The sequence below is a fragment of the Myotis brandtii genome, unplaced genomic scaffold (genome assembly GCF_000412655.1).
Source record: "Myotis brandtii unplaced genomic scaffold, ASM41265v1 scaffold131, whole genome shotgun sequence".
In the NCBI taxonomy this organism is placed as follows: domain Eukaryota; kingdom Metazoa; phylum Chordata; class Mammalia; order Chiroptera; family Vespertilionidae; genus Myotis; species Myotis brandtii.
The window spans coordinates 5595644-5611853 of record NW_005354632.1 but is presented as its reverse complement, the minus strand read 5'-3'; the positions used below and the strand labels follow the sequence as shown (position 1 = coordinate 5611853).

At 48.1% G+C, this 16210-nt stretch overlaps 1 protein-coding gene across 1 annotated transcript in view; it reads right to left on the bottom strand.

Annotated features, from left to right (window-relative positions):
* Positions 1-16210, bottom strand: part of VAV3 (vav 3 guanine nucleotide exchange factor) — a 166563-nt gene that overhangs the window by 131443 nt on the left and 18910 nt on the right. Inside the window, exon 3 of the mRNA XM_005860122.2 lies at positions 8655-8771. Within this exon, the coding sequence (XP_005860184.1) occupies positions 8655-8771 (117 nt within the window). The remainder of the gene's footprint in view (positions 1-8654; positions 8772-16210) is intronic.

Below are 16210 nucleotides of genomic sequence, written 5' to 3'. Positions count from 1 at the left end.
TCCAAGGGACCCCATGAGACTTGCAACCAGGGGAGCGATGGGCAGCGGCAGCTCATCTGGGCTCAGCCCCTGAGCCCATGTCCAAGGCCCCTTTTCTCTGACTGCCCAGTGAGCCACAGCGGCTCCGCCTCGGCTCTCTGTTGCTTCTGAGCCCTTCCTTGTTGCACTGTCCTAAGTATGTTTTTGCTGCCATCGTGGACCCAGTACCCTTTGGCTCAGTGCTGTGGAGCCCTTCCCTCTCAATGGTCCCATCCCCCATCCCTTTTTCCTTAAATAAATTCAATTTTTCTTTATCCACCATCTGAAATGGCTATTTGGCCGTCCCCGCGCACCACCGACTTTAACCTTTCAGTTTTAAGTGTTATCAAAGTTTTCTTTCTTTGAACTTAGAAAATGATCAGAATGATCAACCATTTTTGAGGGTTTGCTTCCTAACCGTGAACTCTCCCTGCTGTGTCCAAGCCTCTAACAAAGTCTATCACGCCCGTTTCCTTTCGGGTAGCTGGGAGGCAGGCAATGAAGCATTCGTCAAGGCAAACGCACCCTTGGCATCCGCTCCGGAACCTGGAGGAGAGGTCCTTAGGACTCCAGATGGTGACGCAGCAACAGCAGAAAAGGCGCAAGGTGCAGCTGGGATGGAGCCAAGCCGCTGCCCCCCCCCCCGCCCCCCTGGAAACTGAACAGCCCCGCAGTCCCAAAGTCAGGGGCAGGCGACAGGAGGCGGGGGGGGGGGCTCACTCTTAGCCTGCATGCACTTGCTGTGTCGGCCTCCCCTGGCCTTGAGAGGGTGTTCTCTGAAATGGTCTCCCCCATACCTATTCCGTTTTAATTCAATTATAATACCGAGCCCATCTTAACCAGGAAAACCCTAAGAAAAAAAACAAAAGCCAGTCTTATGTCTCAATAATAAATTGCATGTTACCTTTCATTTTACTGGTGCTGCAATTAAGTGGAAAGCATTGTGTTCATTTGAGATTTGGCTCAGGAGGAGACTGTTTCCATCTTTATTTGTAAGAGAAAGAAAAAGTCACCCCCCACGCTGTACTTGTGCTTGGTGAGGGCTCTTTAAATGCACAGGAAGTGAGAGGGAAACAGAAGGGACCCCGCAGGATGCTGCCCCCGAAGGGAGCAGGCCCTGGAACAGAACTCCTGCCAGTCAGGATGTAGCTGGAATGAAGCAGATGATAAATAAGTTGTTTTTTAAAAATGTATCTGATGTCAACCTTCGGCGATATCAGCTAAAGGTACTTCAACAAACAGGAATTTACCCACCAGCAAAGTGCATGGCCGTATCAATACAGTGCTTGTGCTATGTAATATTTTGAGAACTATAGAGAAATTGCTTCCATTTTACCCACTTTGCTATCGTCATAATTAGCCAGTTTATTGGTATTAATAATAGGAAGAGGGCAAGGGGGAGGCCAGACAGTATAAGCATGGTCATCTAGGCAGCTTCACCAGGAGCTGCAACTTCACACTCCCCAGGGAGCCGCCGGTCCACTCCCCACAGATCACTGGGGGAAGGGATGAACAAAGGGGGAATGGGTGCATGGGCAGTGAAGTTGGGGTGACGCAGGGAGGTGCCTGCCTGGGAAGTGCAAAATCCCCAAATGCGCTGCTAAAAACAGCGCCTGATACCCACCACCTTGGGTGCTACCATCGGTGGACATGGAAGCAGCATGCAATGTTTTCCAAATCTCTTATGCCCAATCTCTGGCTTAGAATACTTTTTCCTTTCCAGACAAAAGAGGAGTCTAAAAAATAAACTTAAATCTGTCTATCTTTGACACCACAGCTCACTATTCTTGAGGAAATTAAAATTTGGGAAGGCAGACATAACAATATTAAGCAGTAAGTACTCATGTGTATTCATTTGTCAAGATAGAATTACAATTTCATAAAGAATCGGGTAGATGTGCCCTAGCTGGTTTGGCTCAGTGGATAGAGCGTCAGTGGACTGAAGGGTCCCAGGTTTGATTCCGGTCAAGGGCCCATGCCCGGATTGTGGGCTCAATCCCCAGTAGGGGGTGTGCAGGAGGCAACCAATCAATGATTCTCTCTCATCATTGATGTTTCTATCTCTCTCTCCCTTCCTCTCTGAAATCAATAAAAATATATTTAAGAAAAAAAAAAGAATTGGGTAGATGAGTACAGACCTTATGTTAATTAACACACAGCCTGCTAAACGTGAGCCAGATCTGTGACCATTTGGATTTTCAAATAAATAGTCAACACTCCGTTTTGGTTGACGAGCCACGAGATGATTTAACCAAGGACAGGCCCGCCAATCCAGGAGACAGAACTGGAGGGCTCTGTATGACGCAAAGCCGGGTCCCCTGACTAATTCCAAGAACTTTTTCTATTACAGAAACAGAAGTAGTGCCGCTGCTGTTTCCAAGTTCCCCTTTTTATGTTGAAGGAAAAACATACGCCCTACAACACATGCTCATTTGGTTCTAGTTTTACCACAGACACACAAAAAAACAAAAGCATGCAGAAAATATCAATTCCATCGTCCACACTGACAGCTCTTCTCGTTTTAAAACAATTACTTATCTTCTTCATAAGCCATCTAGAGCCAAAATACTGGGTTAAACCGCATAAAACTGCAAGCGTGTCAAATATTAGCAATTTCACATGGTTCAGCCTGCATGTAATGCAATTCTAATGGGTCACAAATGATAGCGAGGCTGCTGATTATTATGGAGCCATCTGTAGTAAATGTTTCGTGCATGTTGTTTTATCTACATTTTCCTCTCATTCTTGTTTGCTTCCGAAGAGAAATTCAGTCCATACCCTGACCTCAAAGGGATGCACACTACGCAATGCAAACAGTAGTGAAAGAGAGGTTTCGTGTCAGGAAAGGGGAACAGTGGGTTTATAAGAAGTCACTGCCTCTGCCCAATGATGTTTAAACATATATTTTATCAGCTCCCATTTTTCTAGCACCCTCTCATGTGTTAGGCATTATGCTGAAAACCTTATATACAACGTTTATCTGTTTTAATCCTCTTAGCAAAGTATGTGCATGTAACAATGGCGGATAAAGCAGATGTCTAATGTTCACAACTATTTTGAATAGTAGTCTTTCTATAATTCTGTAGGTTTATTTCTGTAATTTTTTTCATTCTGAGACTTTTTATTTTGTTCTGTACAAAGTCTACTGGACACAAAGGCTTTGCGGCTAGTTCAAAAGCTCGCTTTCTGAATTACGTTTTTTCCTTGACTTCTCAGGACAGCTGGGCGATAAGTTTCATCCTCAGACGCGTGGGTATGATGACAGCGCCCTTTCCTCCATTTAGCTTCTCATCACTTCCTCGGTTTGAAGTGTTGTAATCTTTAACTGCTCATGTGATATGTGCTGTCTTGATAAGATATTTCAAGTTATTCTCAGATTTGGGCAGGTGATAAACAAAATGGAAAGATTTCAGAAGAGACTTAGTGGAGCAAGATAACGATCTTCATGTGTTTGAGGGATTGTCCCATAGAAGAGTTATGAATTAATTCCATGCTGTTCCAGGGTCCATGGGTAGAAAAATGGATTATTAATGATGATTTTCTAAATAACTCACCATCCACTAATTGGAACTGTTGCTACGTGGGAAACTTCTGTGCCCTCACTAAGAATCTTTCAGGTACTATAGAAGGGAGTCTACTGTGAGCCCAGAACAGTGTAGAAAAGATGATGTGTGTGCTTGGTTGCTTATTTATCTACCAAAATGTCTTAATTACTTATGAAAGTCTTGGGGCAGTCTACTGACCAAATTCCAAGTGAAAACAAATGTTTTGAAAAAGCAATGTTCACTAATACTCTCTCCCTTTTATTACAGTTCATAGTAGTTTCACTATCTACAATGTCATGAAATTATACTTTATTAGCTCTCTAAGAAATTGTACTCTATCATCTGACAGTCAATAAATCCATGTTTTTCTGCTGCTTCCTCCCAAAAACCTAAAGGCTACTAGAAAATCAGCAGCAGTGATTATACTAAGGCGATGTTAAGCTTCAGAGGCATCAGGGGCAGACGCACAGAGTTCATTCCGACCTGGATCTGGCCATCAGTGCATTTTTGTAACTTTACCCAACCCACACCCGATGCTATAAATCATCATCAAAACTTGACCGATTGCCCTGGCCAGTTGCTCAGTGGATGGAGCGTCGGCTTGTGGACTGAAGGGTCCCTGGTTCGATTCCAGTCAAGGGCACATACCTGGGTTGCAGGCTCAATCCCCAGGCCTGATCAGGGCATATGTGGGAGGCAACCAATTGATGTGTCTCCCTCACATCGATGTTTCTCTCTGTCTCTCCCCCTCCTTCCACTCTCTCTTAAAAAATCAATGGAAAAATATCCTCTGGTGAGGATTAACACACACACAAAAACTAACCTAGACTTGACCAGTAACAATGGTGGACTCTAACCTCCCATACCACAATACAACCACGCTAGGGTGGTCATCCTGAGACGCATTATGAGAGGCAGCTACAGAGTGGAAGCAATTATAAGGCACCTGCCCACTCAGAAGCGGCAAGCATCACCCCTCAGCTCCTTTACACAGAAACCCCGGAGGAGACCAGCAAGGTAAAGCAGATGCCGGGGTCACCCAGCACATTGAGAGTGCAACTGGGCGCACACAGTTCCCAGGAGAACACCTGGGAGATGCAAATTCTAACCCAAAGATTCCGACGGCCCCGTCCACCAGCTGGTCCTGACCCCTTTCGTCCTCAGACACACTCGTGCAACTGGGCGCACACAGTTCCCAGGAGAACACCTGAGAGATGCAAATGCCATCCATTCATTCTAACCCAATGATTCCGACGGCCCCGTCCACCAGCTGGTCCTGACACCTTTCGTCCTCAGACACATTGATTCAGCGGGACCTTTCAGGCCCCAGGGGCCGTCTAAGCAGCAGAAGGTCCAGAGTCAACCCACATGTCTCCACTGCAATCCTCTGAAGACCCGGTGCTGCAGGTAGAAAACAAGTGACTCAGAGCTGGCGTCTCTCCGGAGGAAGCGTGCATGGCTGACCCACTGCTGCAGCTGCTTCAAGAATTGTTTCCTGCAGCTGTTCGGTGGTCAGAACGCTCCTGAGCTGACTTCCTGCCGCCCCTGCGCAGAGGAGCGCACGCATCCAGTCCCACCCCCGCTCCGTTCTGCCCACTGGGCCAGCGCCAGGGCTCCCGGGGCCCTACAGATGTGCACAGCCGTCCAAAAGATAACCGGGAGAATAAACACGGAAACCACCACCCTCCTTTTCCACAGGAGCCCGTTGATAGGAAATACACACGCACAACAGCTGAAGGACTGAAGGCCGAGGGTTTGCATCACCGCTGCGGGGACAGACAAGTCATGGGCTACTGTAATGCCACCTAATGGAGTTAACCAAGCCACCGTGGACTTCCCAGCCATCACCTTCACCACTGATGGCAGCAGATTAGACTCCGTGAGCTCCGTATGTGTGCGCCCTGGATAAACTACACTGAAAGGACTAGGACAGGGCTGAGGGTCTCTGAGCACAACTGAGATGGGAGAAGGACGCATGTACTAAGCAGCATGTATTTGCCGTAACCTCGGAAACACAGAAACCTATTCCTAGAACGTTTCCTAGTACAAAACAACAAATATTTCAATTTTTAAAAGAAATAATCTCTCTCTCACACACACACACCAAAAAAAAAAGGTTTGAAGTGTTCCAGAGAGACCAAGTCTCCACCTGATAATCAGCAATGCCAAAAACACGCACAACAGCTGAAGGACTGAAGGCCGAGGGTTTGCATCACCGCTGCGGGGACAGACAAGTCATGGGCTACTGTAATGCCACCTAATGGAGTTAACCAAGCCCCCGTGGACTTCCCAGCCATCACCTTCACCACTGATGGCAGCAGATTAGACTCCGTGAGCTCCGTATGTGTGCGCCCTGGATAAACTACACTGAAAGGACTAGGACAGGGCTGAGGGTCTCTGAACACAGCTGAGATGGAAGAAGGACGCATGTACTAATAAACAGCATGTATGTGCCATAACCTCGGAAGCACAGAAACCTATTCCTAGAAAGTTTCCTAGTACAAAACAACGAATATTTCAATTTTTAAAAGAAATAATCTCTCTCTCACACACACACACCAAAAAAAAAAGGTTTGAAGTGTTCCAGAGAGACCAAGTCTCCACCTGATAATCAGCAAGTGCCAAAAACACCAAAAATGAAATACAGGGAAAATGAAGAATGGACAAATATAGTGAAAACCTTCAAAAAAAATGAAACACGAAATACTGACTGGGTTGCAAAATAGATCTACAGAAAGTGAGTGTAAATGCCATTAGATTTTTCTTATATTGGGGGGGGGGGGGGGGGGGGGGGGGAGGGACGAGCTAAGTTGCACCTGCTCCGTTATTTCCTCGTTTTCTCTCCTTACCTTTCACAGGTCATATCCAGCCCTAATGAGAGCTCACCCTGGGTCCCTCTTGCTGCTGCTCTGGGAAAGGTCTGCATAGTTTGCAACCACATTGCTTCAGTCTCATAAGCAGGACTTGTCAGTGCCTTTAGTGTGCCAGACCCCTCCCACAGAGGGAGGACATGGCCTGCAGTGTTAACCCAACTCATGTGAACAAGGGTGTTTTTTCCGAAGCTACCCATTCACATTTCTCAAGACAATGAGGCTCCTTGGGCAATGCCCTTCTAGAAGTTTTCAACTGTATTAAGGTTCGAAAACAGTGAAGGGTTTTGTGAACTGGCTCAAAAACTACTAGAAAGCAGACCCAACATGCACTTGAATAATCACTAGAGTGTGAAGAATGACCCCTGCATGGCCCGGGCACCAGGGCTCTGTAAGACGCGGTGAGAATGGGAAAATCTGCCTGGTGTTAACTGCCCGGGTGAAATACACCAGCAAAGACGGTGAAAGAGTTGGAGAGGCTCCTCAAAAAGTCGCTCTGTGCAAAAACAAAGGAGGATCCTGCTAATGATGCCACAGTGGCGCTAGCCAACCAGACCCCCACATTGGGGAAGGCCAGAGGCTGTTGCCCCTTCTCCTCCGGAACAGACACAAAGGAGGCCCTGGACCAAGCTTTCTTTGTCCGGAGGGAATCACTGGAGAGCTTAGTTATGTAAATACAGGCAAGCCCCCCGGCTGTCAGACGGGGAGGCGTGAAGGCGGCCTTTGTGGGCAGACAGAGGTGGTCTCCTGGGGACCCTGGTGGGCTGGGCCGGCTGCAGGCTGGCAGTTGGCTGATGAGCAGGGAAGTCCGGGCCTTCTGGGAGGAAGGAGACCAGAGGTCCCCAATGCTGCTCGGACAGTGGGAGTCGGTACCTCCATAGAGGTAGAATGAGGAGACCCCCGCCCTAGCCGGTTTGACTCAGTGGATAGAGCATCGGCCTGTGGACTAAAGGGTCCTGGGTTTGATTCCAGTCAAGGGCACATGTCCGGGTTGCAGGCTCGATCCCCAGCAGGGGGTGTGCAGGAGGCAGCCGGTTAATAATAAGGAGACCCTGACCCAAGTGTGCTGGCAGGAAAGCACCCAGGAGCCCCTGAAAAGAACTCGCCACAGAGCTGGGGGATGTGGCCCGGCGGGTCACCATGGAGGTTAAATAAAGTGCTGCGGGCGCAGAAGGCAGTGGGGCGGGGGGTGTCAGAGCCGTCCAAGGAACCTCGCAGGACCCATCTTCAAGGGCACGGGCTGGCAGACCTGGGCTGAAGAGGGAGTGCCACGTGGTGCTTGGAAGTGAGGCTCATTAGGGCCCCGTGGGCCACAAACACCCCGGAGACTCTTGAATAATTCAGGATGGAAAATACTTCGAGGAAGAAACATCAAACTTCTAATAAGAGTGGGAGTTCAAACAGATAATTATAAAAAGAGAGATTTACATGTCAAACGCTTCATCCTGGGCAGGAAAAATAGACGGGAAATGTGTTAGTGGCTGATCCACGGCAGGCACTAGCCAATAAGGATCTTTCTAGCCAGGCCCAGGGAGGCCCCCGAGGCCCCCTGCACCCACCGCAAGCCAAGCCGAGGAGCCTTGGGTGGGGGCAGTTTTCCTGTGACCGGAGGCCAGGCAGAGTCCCAGGGGGGCACACAGGGAGTGGGACACCAGCACAGGTTGCCCCTGTCCTGCCGGGATGCATGTGGGGCTTTGGGGGGTGGAAGGGGGGCCTCAGAGCTCACAGGAGGACTAGAGGCGGGGGATGGAGACTCACGCCATTGCCTGTCTCTTTTATGGCTTCTTACACGTAAGAAGTTTAACTTTATGCCCAAAGACTACAAAATAAGTGACCATCACTTTTGAAAGGGTGATTCCAGTCACCTGGTACACACAAGTGTTTGGGCCACACACGAGAACCATAACGTTTAAACATTCCCTGTAACAAATGTCCTTGGAAATAGCTATTAGTGAAGGAGTTATTTAACCATCTCAAACATTTCAGTGATTGGTGTCCTCCCCAAGTCACCTCCCCAAGTCAAAATAGAGAGGGGCAACAGAACATCCCCAACTTCCAAAATGAGGAGTCTTTGGGGTAGAGAGAGGACTGGAGGGAAACGATACTGGTCCTCAGACATGTAGGCCACTTAAGTCACATGTCCAAGATAAGAAACAAGTATTTGCTTAAAGGTTCGCCAATTAAAAAAAAAAATACATGAAAAAATAAAATGCAACATTACCTTTCCAAAGTCCCGGACATCGAACAGGTCAAAGGCCTCAAAGAGCTCGCTCTTCCTCATTCCGAACGTCTCGCAACAGGCTGTGAGGAAGGTCCGTATGTTCTTCAAACAGAGAAACTGAGGGACAGAAATAGCTATTATTATGTGGCGCATGCCCACGCTGCCTGTCCTCGGTCGCACCCGGAACGCCGTAAAAAGCGACCAGGAAGAAGCCCTGTCTCTGAGGCTGCTGTTCAATGGCCCTGCAGCAGGATTTACCAAGCAGCCACCCGTCCTGGACACAGGGCACATGCTGTGACAAAGGCAGACGAGATGTCTGTCCTTGTGAAACTCATGTTCTACGAAGACAGACAAGAACAAACCCGGCAACAAAAATGTTATTTTTATTTTCACGTGGTGATAAGCGCAGTAGAAAAAAAAAAAAAGCCGGGCCCAGCCCACGTAGCTCAGTGGTTGAGTGTCAACCTATGAACCAGGAGGTCATGGTTCAATTCCAGGTCAAGGGCACACGCCTACCAGGATTGTGGCTTGATCCCCAGCAGGGGGCGTGCAAGAGAGAACTGATTGATGATTCTCTCTCATCACTGATGTTTCTATCTCTCCCTCTCCCTTCCTCTCTGAAATCAATGAAAATATATTTTATAAAAATAATAAAAATACAGCCAGGAGGAGGATTTGGGAGGGCTGATCAGGGTGGTGGGGGCGAGCTTCAATGGGATGGTTGGAGAAGGAAGGTGTCAGAGAGAAGAGGACAGGTAAGCAGGGACCTGAGGTGGTGAGGCGCAGGCCACAAAGAATCCAGGACAGAGCCTCCAGCCTAACGCAGCCTCTACCCAGGGCCCCGCGGCAGCAGTAACTGAGGATGTCTGAGGAAGGGGCGACATGGCCGGGCAGCTGCGTGACCAGCAGGGGGGAAGGTGAGCAGAGGGAAATGGGATCGAGAATGAAGGACCCTGTTGGACAGATCTGTACTCCGACTGAGACAGGAGGCCTGGGAGCAGAGGAGGGACGCGATCTGATATTTTTAAAGGGTCTTTCAGGCTGTTTTGCATGTAGAGTAGAAGGGGCTTGAGCAAGGATGGAGACGGGCAAACCTGACAGGAGGCTATTGCAATGATCCGGTGAGAGAGGCCCCGGGGAGACAGGTGTTACATCTGGCTGCGTTCGAGTTGAGATGCCCGTTCGTCATCCCATAGGAAGTGGGCAGCAGGCAACTGGATAGACGGGTCTGGAGTCTGGGGTACAGGTGTGCACTCCACACAGAGTATACACAACCATGGTTTTCACCATGATGCTGTCTGACATAACCAGGGAGAAGGCAGAGGAGAGGAGAGGAGAGGAGAGGGCCTGGGGCCAGGGAAGCTTAGGAGGCCAGGAGACGAGGAGGAACCCACCAGGGTGAGCAGAGCGACCAGGGAGAGAGGAGAACAGCCCGGGGAACAGCTCTGCCCTGAAGCAAGGAAAGAGTGTGTTGCCAGGAAGGAGGAGTGGTGAGCTGGGTCAGCAGCCGCTGACGGTCAGGTAAGATTCCGGCCCAGCGCTGTGCACGGAACCGGCAGTGTGAAGGCCCCGGGGCCACCGAGACAAAAGCAGGGGCCACGTGGGGATTGGGATGAACGGCGGATGGCGGCAGGTTCAAGAGACAATGGGAAGAGAAAAGGTGAAGATAGAATACAGACTCTCGCATTTTGCTGCAAAAGGAAACAGAGGACTGAGGAGGTAGTCAGAGAGAGAGTGAGAGAGAGAGAGAGAAGAGGACTTTTCAAACACAATGGAGCTGCTCCAACATGACCCTATTTTGATGGGAATAACGTGCTAGAGAGGGGAAAGCTAGTCGTGCACGAGAGAGGGACAGTCACCCCAATGAAGTCCTTGAACGGCCAAGTGGAAAAGCGGAGCCTGGACAAGAGCCCACGCGGCTCATCCACAGCCCTGGGGCGCCGAGGGCAGGCAGATGCCAGGGACGCTGCCAACACCAACAGAACTCAGTGTCATTGTCAAAAACACCGACCCACCTAAGCAAGTGCACACACCCCTCAGTGAACGCATCCTGTGTGGAAATATCCCCTGCCATGAGGCACGTGACATAAAATTATCCACCTCCAGAACGTAAGAGGCCCCTGAGCTAAGGACTGCGGCCGCCGTTCCTTTCCTTTCAGCGCCGTGGATGTTTCATTTGGTTGTTTTGTGTCTCATCTTGGTTTGTCCTTGAATTCTCAAGAGGCACGTTTTACTTCCTCTCCACTTGAAACATCCAGATTTTTCCAGGGGCTTAACTCAGACACGGACCGTTACCCTTTAACGGGAACCCCCCTCAGATGCTGAGGCCGCAGGGGCTAGAGCCACAGGGAAGCACCAGCCCTTTGAAGCCCGGAAGGCAGCAGCCGTGGCAGACGCAGGGACTGCGTTCACTCTGAACATCCTGGGGAGACCGTAGGGACCCGGCGTGGCTCTGCACGCAGCCCTTCCGCACAGAAGCGCTTCTTTACAGATTAAAAGCCTTGCATGCAGCCAAGACGGACAATAATGACTCTCCTGCGGCTTCTGCAACTGCTCTTTGGACATAATTAAGTGCCCGACTCATCGCTCACCCAGGAGCCAAACATAATTGCACCCGCCCCCTCCCGAGGAGCCCTCGCCCAAGCCAGAGGCCCCCTATGTGGGAAAGGCGACCGGGACTTCCATGCAGTGCTCTGGCCCTGAATTCAGAAAGCAAGTATTACCGCTGAAAGTAAAATACTGTATATACTGTGAAATGTGGCCATTATTGCAGGCATAGAAGTGGATTGTAAAACAGGCCTTCCCTTCTGTCTAGAACCAGTCTTCGCCTGACTCACCCCTTCACTAGTTCGATTCCACTGCATCCCACAAATATTTGCTGGGTTTGACAAAGGTCACTGTACACTCCCGCTGTTCCAGGCGTTCCTCAAATTTGATGACCCCTTAATCGACGTACTTTGTCAGTCTTATTATTGAAATCTGTTCGTCCACCCCTTGTATTTCCTGTGAACCAAAAGCTAAGTCTAGACACAAGTTAAACACTTTTTGGCAAAAATACTCTCATATTGTGAACTTTCTCTTTCATTACATCAGAGCACACGGAACGTTATGCTATCCCGTTATTACTGATGCTAAGCTTGATCACTTCGTTCAGATGAATACTGCCACATCTCTCTGTTGTAAAGGTACATGTCCCCCTTTATATCAGTAAAAAGAAAAAAGAAAAAAAAAAACCAAAACAAAAAAAACCTGGGGTGAGAATTTGGAATCATGTGGCTGTCCTATTTCCCAATTATTTTTCATCATGGATTTATAGCATTCGTTGATAATTGTTGCCTCCATTATTCCATTTTGGGACTGCAAAATAGTGCTTTTTCTAATTCTTTCATTCCGTCTCCGCCTTTCTACTCCTCCATGCACTTTTTTTTTTCTTGTGTAACAATCAATTGCCGTCATTCTGTTTGATGTTCAGACTGTCCCAAATCTGACACCGGGGGTGCCTTCAAACCACGCCCAGTGTCCTTTGGACAGGACTCTCCTTCCTGCAACCATGTTGTCCCAGGCCCACCGCCCAGTTCCTCTGCTCTGGTTCTGGAATCAGCCATTTCTCCAAGCAGGCCTGTCTCCATTTACCTGCAAATGGTATGTAGAAACCCAAGTCTGAGCACCAGGCTGCTCCCAGATCACATGGGCCAATTACACGGGCCAGTTCTGTCAGAAGAACCAGCGCCTCCGCCCTTGGCTTCAGCATCTGTCACTTGCAACAGAAAGAGGCGGTGCAGGTAAGGTCGGCCTCACTGCTCTCTAACGTCCTCAGGGAACAGAGGTTCCGACGTCACGGCGGGGACTTGGTGGCCTCCGTGCACTGACCGACGTGTCACTTCCACACACTATGTATGTTGTTGTGTGATTCGGCTCCCAGGGAACCAGCCCACACGTCCTAGACTCGCCCAGTCGTGCTGTCTGAGCGTCCCGGCCCTGTGTGCTTTAGGTGAACACGGTTTACGTAAAGCATCAGCTCCACACCGGAGACTCGGGAATAACTGTGTCACCCACTTGCACACAAACCGAACAACTGGCTATAAAATGCAGGATGCTGGACTCAGCAAGGATGGCTGGGCTGCAAACAGAAGTCAGACCAGCAGGGGAAATGCAGCTATAAACACGGGTGCTGTGACAAGGGAGGGAGGGTTTACACGGCCGGGCACCCAGCTGTGCCATCTGACAACCGACCTGGGTCACTACCCAGACCAGGAGGCAAGTCATCTCCAGTCTCTCTCCCACGATCGAGATGTAAGATCACGGTGTGGTTCCCAAACCGCGCACCAACGTGCCCTGGAACACCAGAGCAAACACCCAGGGACACTGCAGGGGATTTCAGATTTTCAAGAAAATCACAGAAATACTCCACACCCATCAGACGCGACACAAACCACTGGTTCAGATCAGTGCGAAGTTCCAACAGTAGGTCGCACGGTGCTCCTGCCACGGCCTGCCTCTGTGAAGCTGGGTGCACGGCAGCTGCTGTGATTAGAAAGCAGTACAGAGCCCATCAATGCAGGACCAGAAGTGGGGGGTGCCGGTGTGTGAGTGATGAGGGAAGTTGTGCCATGCCCAACAGGTAAGTAGCTATGGGTATTTAAGAAGGAAATTAAAAGTAAAATCTTTTTCCTTTCAATTTGTCTGTATTCTTTTAAAAACATATACTAGTATGTATATGTATATATATGTGTGTGTATATATATATACTGTATGTATGTATGTATAATACATATTTTTTTATTATTATTTCAGAGAGGAAGGGAGAGACAGAAACATCAATGATGAGAGAATCACTGATTGGTTGCCTCCTGCACGCCCCCTACTGGGGATCGAGCCCACAACCCAGGCCTATGACCTTGATCGGAATCAAACCTGGGGTTGGTCCTTCAGTCCACAGGCCAACGCTCTATCCACTGAGCCAACTGGCTAGGGCTATATTTTTTTCTTTCCCAAACAACCATGAAGTTGACTAGAACTAACATCTTAAAAACAAAAATGCTAGGGTTTTTAGATTCATAGGTACAGAGAACATTTTGATGGTTGCCAGATGAGAGGGATGTTTCAGGGGAAAAAGATGAAGGGATTAAGAAATACAATTTGGTAGTTAGAGAATAGTCCCCAGGATGTAAAGTACAGCACAGGGAATACAGCCAATAATACTGCAATAACTATGAATGCCACCAGGTGGGTACTAGATGTATCGGGGTGATCGCTTCATAAATTATGTAAATGTTTAATCACGGGGTGGTATGCCTGAAATAATCTAATATTGTACATCAACTGTGATTTTAAAATTAAATGTTGGGTGAGTTGTTTTGTTGTTGTTGGGCCCAGTGGTGAAATGGGGAGGAAATCACAGCTGCTGAACGTGCCATACGCAGAGAAGATGTGAGTACCTCTGTTGCCCATGACTCCAACCTCCAAGGCCAAGGCCCGCAGGCTGAACAGCGTGTGGTCTCCAAAGGTTTGACCTCGTTCCGAGCTAAGTTGCTAATGTGAGCAATAAAAAGGCTGCCTGTGATTGGATGTTCACGACTATTTGACATTCTCAGGGTAGCAGATGGGCCCAGAACTGTTACTACGTACTTGCCACCCTTCCGTTGACTTTGCTCATCATCCACTCTAGACCACTTGTCTAAAGAGGATGATCGCATCATGTTTGCTTCACATTCAGGAAGAATAAATTACATCGATTTGGGGATGGGAACAAGACCCCTGGAATGCAGTGCCCTGTGTATGGCACAACCTGACATGCCAGCCTTACCTAGAACTCTCCTCCTCGCCAACTGTCTCAGATCCGCCATCACGTCATACACCACTTTCTCAATGAAGTGTTCCTACCCCAAACCAGGGCCCTCATCCAATTCTCTAGCCTCCAAGTTGCATGTGCCACCGTATACTTATATGTATTTTTGCTTTCTAGATAAAGCCTTGGGTATGCCTCTAAGTAGCCTGAAATAGCTCTCAAACAACAATGCTCCCAGTACCTACCTAAGTGCCTTTCACACAGTAGGCCCAGAACTGTTCACTGAGGATGCTACTAACGGCCTCCGACATTTCAATACTTTTATACTTTTTATAAATGGAACAGCATACTTTGCACTCGGATTGCAATCCACTGAGCCAATATACTCACCACGATGATATGGAAACTACTTTCAAAGGCATATTTATAAAGCACATTGGTTTTTCAGTTGATTCAAAGTTATTGATTTTAAGAAATAACTTCATCATTTATATTTCAAATACTGAAGTTTTGCTGCTGGTTTTTAATACTGCTTTCTAAGATAGAAAATCTATAATCTTAATAAAATAAAGCCACTTCTTTAAAAAATAAAAAAATAAAATAATGCCTTATTTTTTTTTATTTTTTTATTTTTTTTGCTTTTTTGTTTGCTTGCTTGCTTTTTTGCCTTCTGTAAGGAAAGGTTAAAGATTCATTTGATAATCCAACCTAACAAATATATTCAAGTCAAGCATGGCCACCCAAGGACTAGAGCAGTGGTTCTCAACCTTCCTAATGCTGCGACCCTTTAATACAGTTCCTCATGTTGTGGTGACCCCCAACCATAAAATTATTTTCGTTGCTACTTCATAACTGTAATTTTGCTACTGTTATGAATCATCATGTAAATATCTGATATGCTATATGTGTTTTCCGATGGTCGCAACCCACAGGTTGAGAACCATTGCACTAGACAGAAACTCGTGTTGTAAACGCTGCTTCATATACAAGTCAAGAGCTTGTTGAAGACAAAAGTGCCACTGGAATGTTGAGATCATCAAAGGATTGTTCCTATATCATAAAAGGAAAATTCCCAGATCAAAAGTTTCTCATCATGTCCTAGCCCATTTGGCTCGTTTGGTTGGGCGTCATCCCATGCACCAAAAAGTTGCTGGTTCACGCACATGCCCAGGTTTAGAGCTCAATCCCTGATAGGGGGTGTGTGGGAGGTAGCCGGTCAATGTTTCCCTCTCACATCAATGTTTCTCTCTTTCTCTCCCTCTCCTTCCCTCTCTTTAAAAAAAAAAAAAATCAATAAAAAAAAATATTTTTTTTAAGTTGCTCATTGTATTCTGATTCCTGAAGTCTTAGCGCCTCTGATGAAGTGCCCATTCCTAGGAGATGCACTGATGATGCCCAGAAAGGCCGGGAAGGGCCCTTGCAGCCACTGAATAATATCCTTTAAGAATGGCTGTTATCAAGCCCATCACAGCCACTTCCAGAAACGCAGAGGCTTGTTATGGTGGCCACAGCCACGACTGAGCGGGAGCTTCTCAACCACAGGCTGCTTCCTGAGGCCTCTTTTCTTGCTGCTGGAAATGGCCAGCGGCACATGGCACATGTCCAAGTGAGCTCTACAACGGGGAAGTCTTGTCAACGACTGAGGCCATGTCTCCATGCTTAGCACCTGGTTCAGGACTCTCCATGAATTTCTTTTGTTAGTTTGTTTTTAATGTCGAAGGAAGGAAGGGAGGAAGGGAGGGAGGGATGGAAAAGAGGGAGGGAGGGA